At 42.9% G+C, this 17,596-nt stretch overlaps 1 protein-coding gene across 3 annotated transcripts in view; it reads right to left on the reverse strand.

Annotated features, from left to right (window-relative positions):
• SEPTIN5 (septin 5) overlaps positions 1-8,828 on the reverse strand; it is a 71,888-nt gene extending 63,060 nt beyond the window's left edge. The window contains exons 1-2 of one of the 3 annotated variants that reach the window (XM_066603493.1): positions 8,710-8,828; positions 8,585-8,595 (exon numbers count right to left, since the gene is read on the reverse strand). In XM_066603493.1, coding sequence (XP_066459590.1) covers positions 8,585-8,595; positions 8,710-8,752 — 54 coding nt within the window. In that variant the 5' untranslated portion in view covers positions 8,753-8,828. Of the gene's footprint in view, positions 1-8,584 lie in introns of all 3 variants that reach the window. The other 2 variants (XM_066603495.1, XM_066603494.1) reach the window with 2 other exon arrangements.
• Positions 8,829-17,596: the final 8,768 nt, after the last annotated feature.

Raw genomic sequence — 17,596 nt, forward strand, 5'->3', positions numbered from 1 at the left:
TAGCCTGTTCCATGTAGACCCTTTTCTCCATTCCAATAAGCCCATTCATTATTGCAACATATTCGGTCATTGTAAATCTTTGCAATAAACACAGGATTTGTAATAAATGTCTGAGAGATGGAAGCCCCAACTCTAAGGCTGCCTGTCCAAGGACGTTTTTTGCATAGCATTGCTATGAAAAGCATAGCCTCCCTGTCCACGAGTGGAGATTAAAGGCGATTCTCTGCTCGTGGCTGGCAAATCGCAGCATGCTGTGAACTGCTGCGATTCTCCGCAGTGAGCCTATCTGTCAGATGGGCTCATTGTGGAGATCCGTCAGCTGGCTCCTGCTCCCCGGTGGAGATCTGCTGTGGGATACCGTAACACCCATGGACAGGCAGCCTAAGACCCTCACATATTACAGGGAGAACACACCTACAGATATGTTTATGAATTCAGGGCAACAAACATTCATGGCCACCATTTGGTCTCCCTCTCTGTTTAAACCCCATTTATAACAGTTCAGTTACTATCTTTTCATTCGTAGGAGAAACAAAAAGTATCCTTCATACTACTACCGCTATGGTAAAAGGTAAAGTCCCCTGGTGCAAACATCGAGTCATGACTGACTCCTAGCGTGACGTCACATTGTGGTGTTTTCTTGGCAGACTGTTTTTGCAGGGTGGTTTGCCATTGCCTTCTCCCCTGTCATCTTTACTGGGGAAGGCAATGGCAAACCACTCTTTGCCTGGGTACTCGTTTTACCGACCTTGGAAGGATGGAAGGATGAGTCAACCTTGAGCCGGCTACATGAACCATGCGGGGATTGAACCCGCAACCTTCAGGTCGTGAGCGAAAACTTAGGATTGCATTTCTGCTGCCTTAACACTCTGCGCCACACGAGATCAAAGAATTTGAGGTTGTCTCTTTGACAAAACATTAAGGCCACATACAGATGGCCAAGTGCGAGGTGCACCCGCGATTCTCAAGCGAAACAAACCTCGAGCAGCACATTGACACACATTGATGTGCTGTCTGAGCAATGGGAGCAGTGGATATTGCAAGTCCTACTCTTGACCGTGAACTGGACTAGAATAGGACATGATGTAATTTTTTTTATTTTCTTTTTTACACGGACCCTTGGTCCGTGAAAAGAAAACAATAAATTGTTTGTCTGTATTGCCCCATTGCTTTTAATGATCCTGAGGTCTATTCGAGTTTCCCTAAGTCACAAACTCAGATAGAACTTGAATGAAAAAAAATAAATAAATAAATGGGCCATGTGACTGGGCCCTAAGAAATGTTACTGCTTTGTCCGTAATAGCAATGTAAAATGAAGTCAGCTGGGGAGGTACAGCGGCATACACACAGCCGTGCCCTATAATTCTCATAGTAAAAATATGCATGTGCTCCATGTGGACTCCACTACAAGTCCCGGCACATACCTCAAGGTGTTACCCAGCTGTTCTCAAGATACTACAATGAAAAAAGTGGTTGAGCAATGTAGCTGTGCCAGATGAGCAGCAAGCTCCGGCTGGATAATCAGGAACAGCAGCTCTGGCCCATCAAAGGCTATGAAAGGTGTAATGCATCTAACGATAACAATGCCAAGTAACTGACAGATACAAACAATGTTTATTCAAAAACTTTCATTTTCTCAACTATTTATATACAAAACTTTCCGGCATGCATAATATTTCAGCACCACATGTGTAACAGATCTATGGGGCTCCAACCCGACCCGCTCTGCCAATATAAGCAGGAGGGCTGGGGTGCTGCACAGTATTCATGGGGCTAGTCCAGGGTACCACACCTATCTTAAAAATGGACTGTTTAGCTTCAGAACATCTAGTAAATATCATTTCTACAAGTGGATTCACACATTGAGTATTGGATCCAAAGGTTTAGTTGCAGAATCTACACTGAAATTCTGCAACAAAGTACAGTACAATATTAGGGAATGAGGCTTTAATAAACTTCATTCATTCACAGTGTGGAAAATCTGCCACGTTTCTAGGCTTGCTGCAGGCTTTCATATCCACTGGATCGATAGATTTTGGGCCCTTTTACACTGAACAGGTATCATTCAGATTATCAGAGGATGGTGCAAAACTGAACAATAATCTTTCGGTGTAAACGGCTTTAGGAACTGTAATTCATTCACTTATCGTTTGTCAGGCATAATAACTGAACGATGATCTGCCTGTGTAAACAGGTTGTCATTCACTATGAATGACTGCCTGCTTACTGTGAATGGAGATAGGTGACCGTGAGAGATCTCTGGCCTACTCTGCCCCCATTCACTGAACGGTTCACTGGGATGACTGTCAAGCACTTAACTATTCCATTTAAAAGGACCCTTAGATTAATGTTGATCAGTGTTGATCGTCGTGATCGGCCGGGCGATAAAATCGGGACAATTTTTGCTAAAAGCCGAAACATTGGCTCTCTGCTTTGAGCAAAAAGGACAGGTGAGTTGGCTCAGCACTGCTGCCTTGTAGTGCTGGGGTTCTAGGTTTGAATCTACTCCTAATGGGGGTTTTAACCTGGAATGCCACTCCTGCAGCTGACCACTGGGCTGCCACCACCACCTCCCCTGTTGTTCACGGAACATTTTGCAGGCCAAATTAAAGAACCGGATTTTTGCTCCTATTGATTTTAATGGAAGTCAAGATGGAGAGTCCTGATTCACAATTATTTTTTTAAATCGGGTCGGTCAATTCCCACCCAATTATTTAAATATTCGCTCAACGCTAGTGTTGATTACTGTACAAATCTTTTTCATTTTCCAACAAAATGTAAGCCTATAAGGATAAAAAATGTGCTCAACAATTCAGTGGTATTGGTTTTGTGAAGTACTCAAAATCTGCTGGTTAGATCGATGGCCATGTCCATGTGCACATGTGGATCATCAGTAGCAGAACGGTGGGGCTCCAACACCCCGGATAATCAGCTCTTTGCCAGAGCTGCTGTGTGCCAGAAACATACCTCTGTAGACTGTGCAGTGGCCGAGAGTGGTACTGCAGGCTCAGTCCCATTCAAGCGACTGAACATTGTCAGACTTTAAGGCCAGCACTGTTTTCCATGGGCACAGTGGTTAGCAATATAAATGGTGTAGTTTTATTTTAAGCAATGTACATTTTATTGAGGCTCTATGAAGTAAAACATTCGAGAAGTGTTGCCCTTGGACCAAAAAAGGCTATGCTTTAGCAGAGGTAAAACGATAACACAACTGAAATAATACATGATTACCCATGTAATCACAAAACCAGATCATACCATCAAACCCTTGTATCACACCACAGGCTACAAATGTTATATCTCATCCTATCCATAACATTTCCGAAGAGCGATATAGCTTAAGGGCCAACATTCCTGCAAATGATAAATGGTGTGGTGTTTCTGCTCAACACACACATCATATCAGACATAGAATTCACATAATACACCACCTCATCCTACTAAAGGATACTATCTGCACATTTCTATCAGTTCAATTCCCTGTTCATAAATCCAAGACATTCCTAAGATCTAACATCTATACACAAGATAACAGCTTGGAACTAGTATATATTGCATAATAATATTACAGATAATACATCATGATATCCAGTGTCTTGCTAAATTATTCACCCCCTTTGGATTTTTCATGTTTTGTTGCATGTTACAACTTGCAACTGAAATGTATTTTAGGTTTTACATAATCGACCTAACAAAATAGTTCAAATTGTTACAGTGAGATGAAAACAAAACTACTAAACTAGCTTAGCCATTGATACATATGTATTCACCCCATGTGCTAGGAAACCCTTAAATAAGGCCTAGTCCAATCAGTTAACTTCAGAAGTAACATAATTAGTTTAATAAGGTCCTCCCATGTGCAATCAAAGTGTCACATGATCTGTCACATGGTGTCAGTATCCATACACCTGTTCTGATAGGCCACTGAGTCTGTATCACCACAAAGCAAGCAACATAAAGACCAAGGAGCTCTCCAAACAGGTCAGAAACAAAGTTGTGGAGAAGTATAAGGCTGCCTGTCCACGGGTGATAGTTCATTGCATTATCGACAGCGATAATCCGGCCACGGGTAACGCAGTGAACGCATTCAATAGCGTTACTATATAAAGTGCTGCCTCGATGTCCGCGAGCAGAGAATCATAGCGATTCTCCACTCGTGGGATTCAAATCGTGGCATGCCGCGATTCTCCGCGGTGAGCCTATCTGGCAGATAGGCTGAGAGCAGAGACCTGACAGCCCTCCGCCCTCTGCTCCCTCGCGGCGGAATATCGCTAGCGATATTCCGTCATGGCTGTGGACAGGGGGCCTAAATTAGAGTTATAAAAAACATCCCAAACTTTGAATATCCCACAGAGCTCCATTACATCCATTATAACACAATGGAAAGAATACAGCACAACTACAAACCTGACAAGAGAAGGCCGCCCACCAAAACTCACAGAGCGGGCAAGGGAGGGCATGAATTGGAGACTCAAGAAAGACATTGATAACTCTGAAGGAGCTATGAAGATCCACAACAGAGAAAGAAGTATCTGTCCATAGGATCACTATAAGCCGGACACTCCACAAAGTGGGGCTTTATGAGAGAATGACCCAAAAAAAGTCATTGCTTAAAGAAAAACGTAAGAAAACATGTTTAGAGTTCACCAAACAGTATGTGGTAGACTCCCCGAACACATGGAAGAAGGTACTCTGTTCAGGCCATCATGATGTGTGTGGTACAAACCCAAAGCTTCCCATCACACCAAGAACACCATTCCCACAGTGAAGCATGGTGGAATCTATGATGCTCAGAGTCCGGGCCAGGACACTTATCCACAAATAGAATATGCTCATCTCTCAGCAGCCTAACTTGCAGATTTTGGAGCAGTTTCGCCTGGAAGAATGAGCAAAACCCCGAGCGACTAAATGTGCTAAGCTAAGGGAGCTATACCCCAAGAGAACTGCATCTGTAATTGCAGCAAAAGGTAGCTCCACAAAGTACTGACAAGAGGTGAATACATATGTGCAATGAAGTTCTGTTCATTGTCTTGCTTGTGTTACAATAAAGATATTTTGCACTTTCAAAGTGGCCAATATGTTATAGAAATCAAATGGTATAAACTGCCAAAAATCCAATTTAGTCCGGGTTCACATCTGCGCTGGAACCTCTGTTCGGAGGTTTTGTTGCAGAGTCAGCAGAAAATACCGGAAGAAATAGCACTGCATGCAGAGATTTTTCTTCCGGTAAAATACCGGGCACCTGAGCAGAAACTGAACGGACTCCATTATAGTCAATGGGGTTGTTCATTCTCATCATAAGACGGATCTATTTGACCAGGGGATTCCCTTTTCCTGCTCCCGTAACAAAGCAGGGAAACGGAAACCCCGATGCAGATGTGAAAGCAGCCTAAGGCGCCCTGTCCACAGACGTGATTTCGCCGGCGAATCACGCAGTCTAAAGCTTTCCATAGCGCTGCTATGGAAAGCGCCGGCCCCGTGTCCATGAGCAGAGAATCACTGCGATTCTCCGCTCGCGGCCGACAATTTGCAGCATGCTGCAAATTGCCGCGATTCTCAGCGGTGAGCCTATCTGTCATATAGGCTGACGGGCGGAGATTCGTCTGCCGGCTCCTGCTCCCGGGGCGGCGGCTCCCGCGGCGAAGAGTCGCCACGGGACTTCACAACGCCCATGGACAGGGGGCCTTAATTCCAGTTTTTAATGCAACAAGCAACATAGCAAAGGGATGAATACTTTGACAAGGCACTGTATCTATATTTTGCTGTATACAGATTACCATGTATACATGCTGCACAGTGTATCAAGAGAGACACTTGGGGCTCAATGATGTGCACAAAGACCATGTACAGTGGTAACCTCCATAGGACACTGAGAAAGCAAGCAAATATACCTACATAATATGACAGAATATGTGAGGAAAACCCTCTGTATAAAATCCGAGGCATGCAGAGATATAGTATGGGCATATTGCAGGCTGTAGACTCCATCCGGAGCGTAACTATAGGGCATGTGGTTGCACCTGGGCCCAGGAGCCTTAAGGGGCCCATCTTCTCTATAAAGTAAGCCTAGTAGTATGAATAAAGCACTATAGTTGGGGGGCCCTTACTACAGATTTTGCATTAGAGACCCAAATCTTCAAGTTACGTCTCGGGGGAACCATAATTACCCTAATTGCGACCATGAGCCCTTACTTTTAATCCTTCACTCCATTACTATTGTTGTTATGTAAGGCAGGGTGTGTATAGAGATATCTCTCTTAAAATGATAGGTATTACAGTATTTGTGCAAAGGTTTTAGACAGGTGTGAACAAAATGCTGAAAAGTAAGAATGATTTAAGAAAAAATAGTTAATACCTTATTTTTGTCAATTAACAAAAGGCAAAGAGAACAAACAAAAGAGAAATCTAAATCAAAGCAGTATTTGGCATGACTGCCCTTTGCCTTCAACACAGCATCAATTCTTCTAGTACACTTGCATATAGTCAGGGATTTTGTAGCGTTATAGTCAGGTATATGATTGACCAACTATACCAAACAGGTGATAGTGATCATCATTTTCATATGTAGGTTGAAACGCAAGTCATTAACTGAAACAGAAACAGCATTGTATGATGCTTAAACTGGGTGAGGAACAGCCAAACTGTACTACAAACGTGAGGTTGTGGAAGACAGTTTTAGGTTACAAGTCATACACCATGGGAAGACTGAGCACAGCAACAAGACACGAGGCAGTTATAAGGACTCTCCAAGGCAAAGATTTCAAAGCAGACTGGAGTTTCAGTATGTGCCATTAAAGCTCTTTAGAAGAAGCACATAGGAACGGGCAATACTGAGAACTATCGATGCAGTGGTCGGCCAAGGTAACGTAGTGCAGCAGATAAAAGACATATCTTGTTCTTCCCTTCAAAATCAGATGTCCAGCAGTGCAGTTCGCTCAGAACTGGCAGAAGCCAGTGAGACCCAGGTACACCCATCTACTATTCGGAGAAGTCTGGTCAGAAGTGGTCTTCATTGAAGAATTGCAGCCAGAAAGCCATAACTTCAACATGGAAACACAAGGCCAAGCAACTCAACTATGCATGGAAACACAGGAACCGGGGTGCAGAAAAGTGGCAGCAGGTGCGCTGGAATGAGGAGTCAAAATCTGAACTACTTGGCTGTAACAGAAAGCAGTGTATTTCCCGAAGTGCTCAGGAACGGTACAATAATGAGTCTGTAGGCAACAGTGAAGCATGCTGGAGGTTCCTTGCCAGTTAGGGGCTGCATTTCACCAAATGGAATTGGGGATTTGGTCAGGATTAATGGTGTCCTCAAAGTTGAGAAATACAGGTAGATACGTATCAATCATGCAATACCATCGGAGAGGCGTCTGATTGGCTCCAAATTAATTCTGCAGCAGGACAACAACACTAAACATAAAGCAAATGTCATTAAGAACCATCTTCAGCATAAAGAAGAACAAGGAGTCCTGGAAGCAATGATATGGCCTCACATCATGGAGTCAGTCTGGGAGTAGATAAAGAGACAGAAGGATTTGAGCAAGCTACATTCCACAGATCTGTGGTTAGTTCTCCAATATGTTTGGAACAACCTTCCTGCTGAGTTCCTTCAAAAACTGCGTGAAAGGGTACTTAGAAGAATTGCTGCTGTTTTGAAGGCAAAGGATGGTCACACCAAATACTGATTCGATCCACATTTCTGTTTTGAGAATTCATTTTGCTAACTGACAAAAAAAAAATATCAACACTTCTATTTTTGGAAGTATTCTTACTTGCAGCCTTTTTTCCACACCTGCCTAAAACTTTTGCACAGAACGGTACCTTGTATACAAAGAGAGAACATAGTCCTGTATTATTATTAGGGGCGTGATGTAAGGACTACTCGTGATTATCCAGATACAACTATCTATACATACGGCTACATATCACTAGGAAAAATATACAAGGACCTGCTTGTTGCAATGTGTAGATATTCTGAATCTCCCTAGTTATGACTGTAGGTTGTACTCTTGTGTTTTATTATGTACAGATTATACTATCCATGCACATATAAGTGGATGTTGTTCGTAGTGTAGATAGATGACAGATAAGTAGATAAGATAGATAGATAGATAGATAGATAGATAGATAGATAGATAGATAGATAGATAGATAGATAGATAGATAGATAGATAGATAGATAGATAGATATGAGATAGATGTCTTGCAGATGTCTTGTGTATATAAGGATGAGTGCTCCTTGGAATGTCTGAATCCCTCCCAGTCGGACTCTCCTCCCCTAACAGATGAAGAACGGGTTAAATCCTCATCCAGATGACATCTTCCCCTCACTCATCCAATATACCCTTAAGGATCTGCCAGGAGGGCTGTAAGGAGGCCACATAACCGGCTACTTGTACTGATGGAGAAGAGCCCCTCCAGCCCGGCGGGCACAGCACGGAGACGGCTGGCAGGATCCTCTGGTGCCATGCTTTGGGCTGCAGAAGGTATTCTGATGGGAGCCATGATCCCGATGCCATGTCTAGCTGTCACTAGTGGTCGCCAGTACGTGCAGCACACAACAGACAGACAGCGGGGCCCTTACCTCCTTCTCATCTGTGGGGGGACCCGAGAGGCCGCACGGAATCCAGCAGAGAGAGGGGAGAGAGGAAAGAGACAGGTCAGAGCGCTGATCACACGGGCTCCCCCGAACCCCGGGCTACAGCTCACCTGTCTTCAGCAGCTTGCTCTTGTACCTGATGCTGGTGCTCATGGTCTCCAGTGAGCAGTGTGATGCAGTGAGCAGTGCAGTGCGCTCTTTGTGCTGCTCCCTTACAATAGACTCCCAGGGATGAGGAGAGCAGGCTGCTGCTGCATTACTCCGCTCATCGCCGCCAGCCATTGGCTCAGCCGGGCCCAGCCCACAGACAGCAGCCAATGAGCGGCTGCGAGTGCCCAGGACGCCCCGCCCCTCGCTGTCTGCGGTGTCAATATGCTCTGATGGGCGATCCACCAGCAGTCATAGCGGATCTCACAGCCGGCTGTAAGAGTCCGAAACCTCAGCAGTGGAGTCCGGCAGTGCAGCCTAGGAGCAGAGCCAGGTCATGGAAGGAGGAATGTGCCACTGCAGCACGGGGCAGGCTCATGCACAATGCTAGGCTAAGACATACCTATGGCGCCCCCTATGTGCCTTCAGGTAGCCACTAGAGCTGCTCGTCTATTCCATTTACTTAGGGCTCATTCACACCGGCATATGTAATTTGCGCCTGTAGATACATATGCGAATTTGCTGCGTTTTTATGCAATCCCATAGACTTTAATGGGTGCTGACAAATCCATGATATGGACCAAAATAGGACATGCTGCCTTGTTATGTGCATAGAATACGTGCGTCTGAATAACACAATGCAGATCAATAGTGTTTATGGTGCCTGGGCATAAGGGCTCATGCCCATGGACTTTCATTGATCCATGCACATCGACGTGCGGACATTGCCAATCAATACGCAGCATGATCTATTTCTCTGCGTACGCAGCATGAGCCCTATACACTTGTATGGGCAACATATTGAAACATTGTCCATCCCTATCCATGCTCTGTTCAGAGCGGGGAACTAAAAAAGAAAAATCACACCATGCGTGTCCGTGTGCATGTGATTCGCAGGCATGTGCACTGCCGTACGCCACCATACAGAGCGTATGACCGCTGAATGAGTAAAATGCTGCGGGGGGACGTGTAGCGTTTTACACATACGGCCATGGGCATGACCGCCAATACAGATTGAAAATACTCCCGTGTGAATGAGCCCTTATAGGCGCACACAGGTGTGGAAACAATTGCATCACATGCTCTAATCAGTGCTTGATACATAAAACAATAAGTAAGCAGCATAAATCCTCCGGAAACTGTTGTAAACGTATTTTAAAGGGAACCAGTCACATCTCCATAGAGCCATAAAGTAAGTTCTGGTGCTGTTGGGGACATGACAGGGAGCCGGGTGATGTGTTTTTAATACTCGCCCGCTCCCATGGTCCAGCACTGTCTTCCTTGAAGATCCCACCAGCACTGCAAATCCAACTGTTTTCACAGAGCCGTGCTCTTCTATACAAGTCTATGGGAGAGCACACACAGCACGGTGGGTTTGCAGTGCTGGCGTGATCTTCAGAGGAGGACAGTGCTGGACCACGGGCGGGGGGGGGGGGGGGGAGCGAGTATTAAAATCACATCACCCGGCTCCATGTCATGTCCCCTAACAGCTCCAGAACTTACTTTATGGCTCTTTGGAGACGTGACTGGTTCCCTTTCAATCACGTTACATTTCGATTAAATTGACTTTAAAAAAAAGCGTCTATTATTTACAGCAGTTCCCGGAGGTTTTATGGAGGTTGCTTACTGTTTTCAGTACCAAACACTGAAGGGAGCATGTAATGCAATATTTTGCACACCTCAATAGGTGCAGCCTTCTCTACTGTAGAGCAATGGAAACCTACATGTCACTCCTTACCTCCTCCTTCCTCCTCTTATTAAACTGTAAATACATAGGACCTCCACCCCTCATATATACTGACAATACACACTGTATGCAAACAATCCAATAGCTGAGCAGATATAGATGGGGAGACTGGAATGTCGTATGAAAGCTAGTAGCTGCACATAGTAGTCACATCTACCAAGGAACCTATAATAGAAGGACAGCTTCTTACTATGCCGATACTGTATAAGATCTAATAGCTGCACACAGAAGACCTGTACCAAGAACTTTGTAATATAAGGGCATGTCCTTACTATTTCAATGTGTCCCAACCCAGATGAACGTATAAACTCTGTAAATTAAGAATAAGCTATACCCTCATAGCTGATGTACATAGCAATGAACCAACTATTAGAGATGATCAAAGACATGTAATCAATTAACAAACAAGAATTACTACCCCTTTTCATAATAGTCTGGCTGCCATTCACATTTCCACTATATCAGGTGTTAAGTTACCTTAAAAAATAATACAGTTAAAAACAAACAGAGCTTTCAAATGAAGAAACATTTATGTATAAGAAAATGTGTTAAAAAAAGAGCTACTAGAAACCACATTTCTTATATTAAAGCACAGCCTGTAATTCCATCATAATCTGACTCACAGCAGACATGTATCAAAATAGTCCAACTAGTCCATCAAAACCCAATAACAGTTTACTTAAAACTTTGTTGCATCCCCTTTATATAGAACTAACTCTTATACCCGGCTTCACCTGAATTAATTTGCTACGGGTGTTTACCTGTTGTTCGCATGGAAATTTTATGAAGTCATGGTTACTTCAGAGGAACCGCGGAATGAAATATGTATACACATAGAGGAGCATTAGATTCTCCTCAGACTGCATGTACCGATGTCCCTCTGTAGAATGTGCCACCCCTCCCACTCTCCTCACTTTTTACCCTTAAAGATAACACCCTTTTTTTATTCAAATGTACCCCCAGACTGAAGGCTGCAGCACCTTCTTAGCCTTAAAAGGTACGCTCCTATCCCTGCAGTCCATGGGCACTTTCTTATGTACTTTACAGCCTTTCAGCATATGCACACAGAGGTCAGTTATATTCTTTTCAGTATATACACACAGAGGTCAGTTATATTCCCCTTAGTATATACACACAGAGGTCAGTTATATGCTTTTCAATATATATACACACAGGTCAGTTATATTCCCCTTAGTATATACACATAGAGGTGAAGTAGATTCTCTTCAGTATATACACATTGAGGGGAGGTAGATTCTCCTCAGTATATACACATAGAGGTGAGGTAGATTCTCCTCCGTATACAAATCATTTCCCTAGGCTTTATGGTTTCTGAGAAAAGAACTGTCTGATGTATTGCGGGTTTTTCACGCTTAGAATTGAATAATCAAGTTGCGACACCTTTACATTTCCTATTTATGACCTAAAGAATGGTCGTGCCAAATTTCACGTTTGTGCGATACAGATGTATGTTATTAGTTACATTACATAGGGAGTCACTTACTTTTGCATTTAAAATTGAATAATCAAGTTGCGACCCCCTTTACTTTTCCTATTTAGGATCTATAGAATGGTCGTGACAAATTTCAACTTTGTACGACACCGGGAAGCTAGAAAATTAGATTAAATACATTACATAGGGGGTCGCTTACTTTTGCACTTAGCATTGAATAATCAAGCTGCTAAACATTTGTTTTTGCTACTTAGGACCTAAAGAATGCTCCTGCCAAATTTCAAGTTTGTTTGACACCGGGAAGTTAGAGAATTGGTGGTGAGTCAGTGAGTGAGTCAGTTACTGAGGGCTTTTGCCATATTTTATATAAAAACTTCGTATTGTCTAGAGGGGATCATGTTACTAGTGCTTGGCGCTCCTTGGGAGTGGTTGAATACCAAATTTGCTGAATCTTCACTTTTAATCCATTCCTTGGTGCAGAAAAAGTTTTTACATAACTCCAGCTTCATCTTTCCTTATAAGGACTCAATTGGCAACAAATCAGGGCTGCTTGCAGGACAAGGAAGTGAGGGGATTCCATTTTTTAGCCAACCAGGTTTTAGTCAACTTAGTTGTATGGCAGGACGCTCCATCTTCTTGGAAAGTGAATTCTTCATCATTAGTTTTAAACTTCGGAATAGAGGATAAAAGATGTTCAGCCAACATGTTTCGGTACGTAGGAGCATTGCTAGTATAACGATGAAGTGGAGAGTGCCAACACCTTTGTCTGTAATGCATCCCCGCACCATTACAGAAGATGGAAATTTCACTGTCTGAGTTAGGTAGTCTGGGTGCCTAACTCTTCAGGAGTTCTGATCACTTGCTTTCTCTCATCTCCAACATAGAGATCACACCTTGATTCGTCACTCCATGTTATTAAATTCCACTAAAGAGGCACCCAGTTTTGGGGTTGACTATAGACTGAATGGCTACTTTATTAGACATCTGCCTAGTCACGATTGGAGCTTTCTCGTATAGAAATTAGACACATGACCTCAGAGTGCAGCATAAAATCAAGTAAGGAAGATTTCCATGGATCAATTTCAGTGTAAGTCCACATCTGAATGGGAAAATTGAGCAATCTGAGCAACTTCCAAAACTTCCATCAGTGCTAGACTAGCCGAGGCAAGTATTTCAAAAACTGCAAACAGTGTTGGGTTTTGTCATGGAACGATGTTGAGAGTATACAGAGAATGGCATGATTCAGGAAAAACATCCTGCGAAATGGGATGCTAGGGGGATAAATAATTCATCAACGAAAGGGGTCAGAGGATGTCAAGAATTGTTCTATTGAACAGGCGGTACACAGTCAAGGTAATTGCAGCTGAATACATTGCTGGTGCTCCAACTGTGATTGTTCTTAGTAGGACAATCAAGTATTCTTGTATATGTGATACATTTTAATGGCTAATGAAAATACATGATGTTATAACGAGCTATCGGACCTCACAGGGTCCTTTCTCAGGCAATAATGGAACAAATCGAACAATGTATTTCTGGTTCAAAAAGTGTTTTATTCAAATGGCATCACTCAAGACAGTGTGTACAGAATTGTAATGAAATTGCAATACAAATAACATTAACAAGCCCATTTCTGGCTTTGTTTTTTTTTTTTTTTTTAACAGAAAGCTCATCAACTTATGTAGCGCTTTTAACAGTGTCTCCAGCGCATGTCTCTACCAGAGATCCATTGGGCTGCTGAGAATTGAAAAAAAAGGGAAAGATTAAAACTAGTGAGAAAAAAGAAAGGGGGAAAGGATAGCAAAGAGAAAAAAGAAAAGGGAACAGGGAAATTGAGAGTATGTTGTCCGGCGAGGTCTGGGATCTGTTATAAGCACAATGTTTCGTCGTGAACAATGGTTTTAAAGGGGTAGATGTCCTTTAAGGCTAAGTTAAGGCACAATTACACCATTAGCGAGCCAGATATTTAATCCCGGTGAGGAGCGGAATTGAATCCAAGTTGCGAACGTTGAGTAAAGTTTAGCAAATCGCAAATCATCCCTGGCACACAATTCCTCCATACACTTCCGGTTATTCAATGCATCCAGCCACATCAATCTTGAGGGAAGAGTAGTAGACTGCCATTAAGTCTGCAGATAAGGCTGGTGCTATAGTCTTTATGAATACATCAGACTACATGAAAGAAGCAGACAGACAGCTGATGGACAGTAGATACTACACCAAACTGGATCAAGACCTGACTCAAAAATATGTGAGGGAATTGAGAAGGGCTCCACAAAACTTTTGGACGTGATACCGAAGAACCCTATGGTTGGAGTATTCTATATGCCTCCCAGACTATACAAAGCTGGCAACCCAGGGAGGCCAATTATCTCAGATATGGGAACCCTCACAGAAAAATCTCAGGATGGGTAGCTGTCTTTAAACCACTGGTGAGAAATAAAACCAGCTACGGACACTATGGACCTACTGAACAAACTGTCAACAGTAGGTCCCCTCCCCGATGGTGCCATCCTAGCCACCATTAATGCGGAGTTCTTATATTCTAACATACCACACAAAGATGAACTGACCGCCTACCAGGCACACCTTGAAACCAATGGGTTGCCTCTGAATTGGTGTTACAACTCACATGATTCACCCTCACATACAGGCACAATTATTTCTCCTTTGAAAAAGAAATTTTCCTGCAACTCACCAGAACCACCATGGGCAGTAAAATGGCACCGCAATGTGCCAACCTTTTCATGGCAAAACTGGAGTGATTTTCTGGCCTCCTGCCCCAGCAAACCATTGGCCTACTTCCGCTACATTGATGACATTATCATCTGGATCAACACCAAACAAGAACTAATAAAATTCCATGAGAGATTCAATGCATTCCACCCTGCCATAAACCTGGCATTATACTCATATATAGAAATCAACTTTTTGGACACCACCATAAAGATTTCAAACAACTCAATACAGACATCCCCATACCAAAGACCAGTTGATCGTCTCACATAGCTCAGATGGGACAATTCACATCCTAAGTACATCAAAAAGTCCATAATCTACAGCCAGGCCATCAGATACAACCAGATCTGCTCCAACATGACAGAGAAGAACATTTACACAATTTCAAAAAGAAATTTTTACCATCCTACCTCAATTGATGACCAAATCATCCGAGCTACTGGGATACCTTGGAATCAATTACTCCAATACATAGCGAAAGAAAAAAACAGATGTGTGCCTCTAGTAGTGACCTACGATTCACAGCTGGAGGTACTAAGGAAAACTGCAAAGAAACTCAATCATACCCTACACAAGGATGACCATCTGAAAACCATATTCCTGGACCCTCCGCTCCTATGCTACAGGCAACCTCCAAATTTGAGAAACTTTATAATCAGGATTGCCTTGCCCTCTGACACACAAAAATGAACTTATCCCTGTAAGCTGCTGCAAGACCTGATCACATGTACTGCCCACAGACAGGATACAAATCCCCAACACACAACAGAACTATAAGATCCCTGGGACATTCACATGTTCCACATCTTCTGTTGTGCACCTGATCCTGTGCAATGAATGTCCTGTTGAGGGGCTTTATATTGGGGAAAAAGGACAAAAACTGTGAGCCAGAATGAGATCTCATTGCCACACAATTAGAGAGGGAAAGACTGAATTACCTGTTGCAAAACATTTTTGTGGTCACGGACACAACATGGAACAGATGCGAGTTATCATACTGAAGGGCAATGTCAAGTCGCAGTGTCACAGAAGAATTTGGGAGTATAAATTTATGGCCATTTTTGGCCATAAAAGAAAGGAATGAACCTTGGAGCGGGTTCTTGCATCAGTGGAGAATATGAAAGGTCTGAAGGAAGTCAAGAGGGGTGTCCTTAAGGAGAGAACCCAGGGGTTGTTTGGAGACACCTGGGGGGTGAGTGGGCTGGAGGATGGCATAGTCTCTCCCCAAGGAGAGCACCCAGAAGGAGTGCTATTCTCAATCATTGTATTACAAACTTGGTAAAAACTCATACTTTGATTTGAAGAAATGCTGCCATCGAATAGGTGGCGCTGCAGAGGTATTGTTCCATCTTCCTTGTTTGCAAGTCTGAAGGAGAGATTTCAAATTCCTTGTCACTGAACTGATTTACGGTCATGGTCATCTCCCCCTGCTATTTACCTAAATGCTATAGATCCCAACATGTCTGTGCCCTCTTGCCCTCGGTTTCTGGTATTTTTCTAGTGCAATTTTGTTCTGAAAGCCATCTTCCATTCATCTCTGGGGCAGATCCATACCAGATTATATGCTCCTCTGAGGTCCAATTTGAAAAGACCATGGCTGCCCGAAACATCTGCACCAGTTCTTGGATTAATGGTAGAAGGTAACAATTCCCAATAGTAATCTTGTTTAGTTCCTGGTAATCAATGTACAGTTGAAGAGTAGAATATTTCTTTTCAAAAAAATGGGTGCTCCCGACGGGGAGGAAGAGGGGTGGATGGAGCTCTTCTTTAGAGTTTCATCCAAATGCACCAGACGGGTCTTTAACTCTGGTTCAGAGAGGTTGTAGATACGCCAACATTGAATAAAAGATACATTAGCAGCTCAATAGCACAGTTATATGGCTGATGAGGTGGTAGCTGGTCAGCTGTCTTCTTACTGCAAACATTCCTGAACATCTGATAATGAATTGGCAATTTCCCAAAGTCCTGTTGACCATCCTCGAGGTCTTGCACTGGTTTAGGGGCGGATGGTGCCATGTAGCAGTTCTCTCTAGAGTATTCTGAAAGGAAGGCAATGGTCCTTGCTTCCAAGTTGATAGAGGGATTATGGGTAGAGAACCAGGGGATCCCGAGAATCACTGGAAATTTAGGGGATGAGATGAGCTGGAAACTGATTGTTTCTAGTTTCAAGTTATTTTACCCCTTAGTGACCAAGCATTTTTTTCATTTTATTTATCCATCAACGTAGCTGTATGGGGGTTGGTTTTTGCGGGACAAGTTGTATTCTTCAATAGTACTATTTATTGTACAAACAACGAAATTCTGCCATCTTTCGGTGCGTCTTGTTTCTACGGCCCACAAACTGCAACAAAAATGACATGATAATTTTGTTCTATGGGTCAAGACAATTACTGCGATACGAAACTTATGGAGTTTTTTTTTTTTTTTTTTTTGCTGTACTACTTTTATTTTTCTTTTCAAAGATTTTTTTTTAAAATTATTTTCTGCTGCCATCTTCTGTGCGCGATAACTTTTTTATTTTTCCATCCACGCAGTTGTGCAAAAGCTCATTACTTGCTGGACATCCTGTAATTTGCATTAGTACCATTTTGAAATAGATACAACTTTTTGATTGCTTTTTATTGCATTTTTTCTTGGAGACAGAATGACCAAAAAAAGTGCATTTCTGGCATTCTCAATTTTTTTTTCAGACACCGTTCACAGTGCAGGGTAAATAATGCATTGGTTTGATAGATCGGACTTTTACGGACGCGGCAATACCAAACATGTATTTTGTTTTATGATTTTGATTCTTTTACTTAGTCTAACCAATGACCTGTAAAAACACAGTTTTACAACTTACTGGTGGATGATCCGCAGTGTTTCTGCCACGGGGAAACATACCCTTAGTTTTCAGTCAGCAGGCATTATG

Source organism: Eleutherodactylus coqui, chromosome 5 (genome assembly GCF_035609145.1).
Source record: "Eleutherodactylus coqui strain aEleCoq1 chromosome 5, aEleCoq1.hap1, whole genome shotgun sequence".
NCBI lineage: Eukaryota > Metazoa > Chordata > Amphibia > Anura > Eleutherodactylidae > Eleutherodactylus > Eleutherodactylus coqui.